Consider the following 6,467-nt stretch of genomic DNA (forward strand, 5'->3'; position numbering starts at 1 on the left):
CTGTGTGTACTGCAAGGCCTTCTGGGAGTCTGAGTCCTGTGTGTTTGCAGGTTGATTGGCTGACGGAGAAGATGAGGGAGGCGAACTTCACCGTTTCCTCGATGCATGGAGACATGCCTCAGAAAGAGAGAGAGTCCATCATGAAGGAGTTCAGATCAGGAGCCAGGTACACACACACACACACACACACATACACACACTCACACACTCACATTAACACACACTAACTCTCTCCCCCCCCCCTCTCCCAGTCGGGTCCTGATCTCCACAGATGTCTGGGCTCGAGGTCTGGACGTTCCTCAGGTTTCTCTCATCATCAACTACGACCTGCCCAACAACAGAGAGCTCTACATCCACAGGTAACATATCCCTCCACACCAAATAGATCCACAGGTCATATATCCCTCCACACCAAGTAGATCCACAGGTCATATATCCCTCCACACCAAGTAGATCCACAGCTCACATATCCCTCCACACCAAATAGATCCACAGGTAACATATATCCCTTCACACCAAGTAGATCCACAGCTCACATATCCCTCCACACCAAGTAGATCCACAGCTCACATATCCCTCCACACCAAGTAGATCCACAGGTAACATATATCCCTTCACACCAAGTAGATCCACAGCTCACATATCCCTCCACACCAAGTAGATCCACAGCTCACATATCCCTCCACACCAAGTAGATCCACAGGTCATATATCCCTCCACACCAAGTAGATCCACAAGTCACATATCCCTCCACACCAAGTAGATCCACAGGTTACATATCCCTCCACACCAAGTAGATCCACAGCTCACATATCCCTCCACACCAAGTAGATCCACAAGTCACATATCCCGCCACACCAAGTAGATCCACAGGTTACATATCCCTCCACACCAAATAGATCCACAGGTTACATATCCCTCCACACCAAGTAGATCCACAGCTCACATATCCCTCCACACCAAGTAGATCCACAGGTCACATATCCCTCCACACCAAGTAGATCCACAGGTCACATATCCCTCCACACCAAGTAGATCCACAGGTCATATATCCCTCCACACCAAGTAGATCCACAGGTTACATATCCCTCCACACCAAGTAGATCCACAGGTCACATATCCCTCCACACCAAGTAGATCCACAAGTCACATATCCCGCCACACCAAGTAGATCCACAGGTTACATATCCCTCCACACCAAATAGATCCACAGGTTACATATCCCTCCACACCAAGTAGATCCACAGCTCACATATCCCTCCACACCAAGTAGATCCACAGCTCACATATCCCTCCACACCAAGTAGATCCACAGGTCACATATCCCTCCACACCAAGTAGATCCACAGGTCACATATCCCTCCACACCAAGTAGATCCACAGGTCATATATCCCTCCACACCAAGTAGATCCACAGCTCACATATCCCTCCACACCAAGTAGATCCACAGGTCACATATATCCCTCCACACCAAGTAGATCCACAAGTCACATATCCCTCCACACCAAGTAGATCCACAGGTCACATATCCCTCCACACCAAGTAGATCCACAGGTCACATATCCCTCCACACCAAGTAGATCCACAAGTCACATATCCCTCCACACCAAGTAGATCCACAGGTCACATATCCCTCCACACCAAGTAGATCCACAGGTCATATATCCCTCCACACCAAGTAGATCCACAGGTCATATATCCCTCCACACCAAGTAGATCCACAGGTCATATATCCCTCCACACCAAGTAGATCCACAAGTCACATATCCCTCCACACCAAGTAGATCCACAGGTCACATATCCCTCCACACCAAGTAGATCCACAGGTCACATATCCCTCCACACCAAGTAGATCCACAGGTCATATATCCCTCCACACCAAGTAGATCCACAGGTCACATATCCCTCCACACCAAGTAAATCCACAGGTCACATATCCCTCCACACCCAAGTAGACTCCACAGGTCATATATCCCTCCACACCAAGTAGATCCACAAGGTCACATATCCCTCCACCACCAAGTAGATCCACAAGTAGATCCAGTCATATCCCTCCACACCAAGTAGATCCACAAGTCACATATCCCTCCACACCAAGTAGATCCACAGGTTACATATCCCTCCACACCAAGTAGATCCACAGCTCACATATCCCTCCACACCAAGTAGATCCACAGGTCACATATCCCTCCACACCAAGTAGATCCACAGGTCACATATCCCTCCACACCAAGTAGATCCACAGGTCACATATCCCTCCACACCAAGTAGATCCACAGGTCACATATCCCTCCACACCAAGTAGATCCACAGGTCATATATCCCTCCACACCAAGTAGATCCACAGCTCACATATCCCTCCACACCAAGTAGATCCACAGCTCACATATCCCTCCACACCAAGTAGATCCACAGGTCACATATCCCTCCACACCAAGTAGATCCACAGGTCACATATCCCTCCACACCAAGTAGATCCACAGCTCACATATCCCTCCACACCAAGTAGATCCACAGGTCACATATCCCTCCACACCAAGTAGATCCACAGGTCACATATCCCTCCACACCAAGTAGATCCACAGGTCACATATCCCTCCACACCAAGTAGATCCACAGGTCACATATCCCTCCACACCAAGTAGATCCACAGGTCATATATCCCTCCACACCAAGTAGATCCACAGCTCACATATCCCTCCACACCAAGTAGATCCACAGCTCACATATCCCTCCACACCAAGTAGATCCACAGGTCACATATCCCTCCACACCAAGTAGATCCACAGGTCACATATCCCTCCACACCAAGTAGATCCACAGCTCACATATCCCTCCACACCAAGTAGATCCACAGGTCACATATCCCTCCACACCAAGTAGATCCACAGGTCACATATCCCTCCACACCAAGTAGATCCACAGAAGTACTTTATTGATCCCAAATTGGGAACACATGGTATTTTACAATACAAATGAAAAGACTTGAAATAAACAAGAAAGTAGAAAATATATTTGATGTGTGATTGGCCCGTCTAACGCAACCTCTGACCTCCTCCAGGATCGGTCGTTCAGGTCGTTACGGGCGAAAAGGTGTCGCCATCAACTTCGTGAAGAACGACGACATCCGGATCCTTCGAGACATCGAGCAGTATTACAGCACGCAGATCGACGAGATGCCCATGAACGGTACGACCAATCACAGAGCCAGGCTTAGGTCACATGTCCCGCCTCGGCCAATCAGAGCCATGCTGTAGTATCTCCTCTCTGTGATAGTTCCTTAGTTAAGGTAAATCTTTAAGGGGAAATTGAGTGATTAATGACGTGTTTCCCCCTGCAGTGGCCGACCTGATCTAATTGGACGATGACACCGAAGCCTCGCCCCCTGACTTCCTGTTATTTCCCGCCTGTTTTGTTTTTTAACTAGTTTTAGAGATCGTCTTTATTTGACCGTCGAGGTGAAGCAACTTGTTTTGTAAATAAAGTTTTGATTCCACGTCAGCTGTCGTCACCTGGTTTATTAAAGAGGTTCTTCTTCTGTGGTGGTTTGAAGAGGTTCTTCTTCTGTGGTGTTCTACAGCAGGGGTTCCCTAATCAGCCCACGACCCCCAAAGTAACGGGGGGGGTGCGAGTGAATTTATTTCAGTGTTCCGTACTCTCGCAGGATGTAGCCCAGCGCCACACCTTCGTCACACGGTGCCACTTGTTTGTAACATTTTCAGGCGACTTGTAATCTGCTCGAGAAAAACGATGTGTTTTAGATTTCAAGAAGTGTATAAAACAAACAATGGGTGTATTTGATGAACATTTCTCCAGGCTGGATTTAGATGTTAGGAGTGAGAGTCTTTTATATGCACCAATGAAGCTTTGCATGAAGGCTGTGGTTGGGGCAGACCACGCAGGGTTCATGTTTTAATGAGCAGGCGAGCCTCACATGTGAACAAAGGGCTCAGGCCTCAGAGTCGTACTGCATGCGGTGTGTTTAGCATCTCTCAGTAGCCAGCGCTCTGAGAGATGCTCCCTGTTTATGGGTTCATTCTTTACGGCCTTCTTAATAAAGCAGATCAGGTAATCATTTCCTCTCAGTCCCACAGCGTCTCCGCTCCGTCAGGAACACCGTCTGAGTCAGTCAGGCACATCTTTAGTCCTGTCTCTGCTGGTCCAGGATGATGCCGATGGGTCCTCCTGCTCTCAGGCGTCCATCGTTGATCTGACTGAAATTGTGATTTTAATCTCAAAACTGCGACAGTATTTTCAGGCAGAAATTTGGGACAATTATTTTGACATTAACCTTAAAAGTGAACTAACTGACTGCTAGGGTTAACTTTGATTTAAACATTTGTAGAATACTAAGGGCTTTATTGAATAGGTGTAACTGTATTAAGGGTTAAACTCATAACTTTATCACTTAGGGTTTCATGTGACACAGCATTCCCACTACTTAAAATTCTTTATTATTCCGCCGGGTTATTTTGGCCCTCTTCTCCTCCCGCATTGAACATCGCAGAAACTCCGTTCAAACATCAAAACGTTCAGCTCGGTCGGGAATCAATGGATATTACTTTTCTCATTCATAACTTTCATAATTCCAGAGATACATCCCATAATACATCACATGTTTAACATGGAAGTCAATGGAGAAACTCTTCAGACTTCAACAAATCTTCATGCAACTTCAACTGCTAACTGTTCGTTCATACTTTCACTCAGAAACCTCATTCCAACTTTAACATGTTACACATCTTTCTGACATTATTCGTGTAACACAACTTTTAAATCTGATTCATACTTTTAGAGATATTAAACATTGTTCAGACCTTGGTACAGAGGCCTTCTTCAGATTTAGAGTGCGTGATGTCACAGCTAGAGTGGAGGACAGATTTCATTTTTTTAAACCTGCCATAATTCCCAAACCCTACATTCCTGAGACATAATTCTTCATGACAAACGTAGGAAAACATCTCGTAGCTTGAAAGATAAAAAAAAATTAAGCAAAATGATTAAACAAAATGCCTCTTGAGGGCATGAAGTGACAAAAACGTTCAACATGTCTCCATTAAACTCCATTGTATGTTCAGCCTCATCGATCCCCACCACAGCAGCCGCACACTTTTAGTTAATCTGCCAAAAAGGCCACATTATTAACCCCAAAGTACACAACAATTACACTTCAGATGCTCAAGTTCCTTGACATGCTTCACGTTTTGAAATTTCACAGATATCTGTTACGGTTCTTCAAGAAAACGTTCACATGTAAGAGGTTTATCTCTCATTCAGAACAATGAAAATGCTCTCCTCTCACCGATTACTGCACATCACCATGGAAACCTTTGATCTCTGCACACCCCGTTAGCTCAAATATAAACACCTGTGTCATGGAACCATGCATGGAACACGATGTCATAACTCCACCTGACATGCTCAGAGCAGCAGACCTCAGATAAAGGTTAATGGTCCAGCCCTCAACAGCTCTACGTCAATGATGGGGTGTCATCATATGCCGTTTCCATGGAAACGCATCCCTCGCCATGAAACACGATGTCGCTGTAACTCCAATGGACACGGTCCGATCGCCCCCAAACTTCGCTTGTATATCACCGGTCCATGCCTCAACAGCTCTACGCCAAATCTGAGATCTCACCATAGGCTGTTTCCATGGAAACGCATCCCTCGCCATAAAACATGATGTCATGATACCTATGAAAATGGTCAAAACACCACCAGACTTCAGATGACAGTTAATGGTCCAGCCTTCAACATTTCTATGTGCCATTAGTGAGTTTTCCTCAAAAGCTGTTGCCATGGCAACGCATCCCTTGCAATAAAACACGATATTGCTATAACTCCTATGAAAATTGTCAAAAAGTGCTCAAACTTCACATGTGTGCTAACAGTCCAGCCGTGAAGACATCTACGGGACAGTTTTTAGATTTCTTCAAATGCCGTTGCCATGGCAACCCAATGCTCGCCATGAAACGCGGTTTTCTCATAATTTCAGTGAAAATACTCCAAACAGCCCAAGACTTCACAGGTTTGCTAACGATGCAGCTATCAACATATCTAAGCGTATTATGGGGTGTCATCAAATGCCGTTGCCATGGCGACAGATCATTCGCCATCAAGTTAGTTCAAAAGTTTGCAGTTCAAATATTCTGCTGCTTTTCCAAGCCTTTTTACTTTCTTTTCTTCTCTCATCACACATTCAAGCCTCCAGTGTTCATGTTTCATTTCAATCTAAAGTCTTCACTTTCTATTGAGGCCCATCAGCTGCAGAGAGTTAACTAATTAAAGGGGCGTGGCCCCACAGCTGTGACAACTCAGCAATCAGAACAAAGCTTCCATTTTAGGTAGCACTTTCCTGGAGCTTCAGCGTCCGACAGACGAAGACTGAAAAAGACAATAGAGTCCTGTTGGAGGCAAAGAGGAGGTAAATCCTACTTTAAATGAGCTAAGTATCGCTGGTGTT

At 45.7% G+C, this 6,467-nt stretch overlaps 1 protein-coding gene across 1 annotated transcript; it reads left to right on the plus strand.

The window, feature by feature from the left end:
* The first annotated feature begins 6 nt into the window (after positions 1-6).
* LOC117535597 (eukaryotic initiation factor 4A-III) lies at positions 7-3,502 on the plus strand. Its single transcript, XM_034200118.1, has 4 exons — positions 7-166; positions 252-359; positions 3,063-3,190; positions 3,342-3,502. The coding sequence occupies exons 1-4, from the start codon at positions 72-74 to the stop codon at positions 3,356-3,358; spliced, it is 348 nt and encodes a 115-aa protein (XP_034056009.1). The 5' UTR covers positions 7-71; the 3' UTR covers positions 3,359-3,502.
* The last annotated feature ends 2,965 nt before the right edge of the window (positions 3,503-6,467 follow it).

This window comes from Gymnodraco acuticeps, unplaced genomic scaffold (assembly GCF_902827175.1).
Source record: "Gymnodraco acuticeps unplaced genomic scaffold, fGymAcu1.1, whole genome shotgun sequence".
NCBI classification, from domain to species: domain Eukaryota; kingdom Metazoa; phylum Chordata; class Actinopteri; order Perciformes; family Bathydraconidae; genus Gymnodraco; species Gymnodraco acuticeps.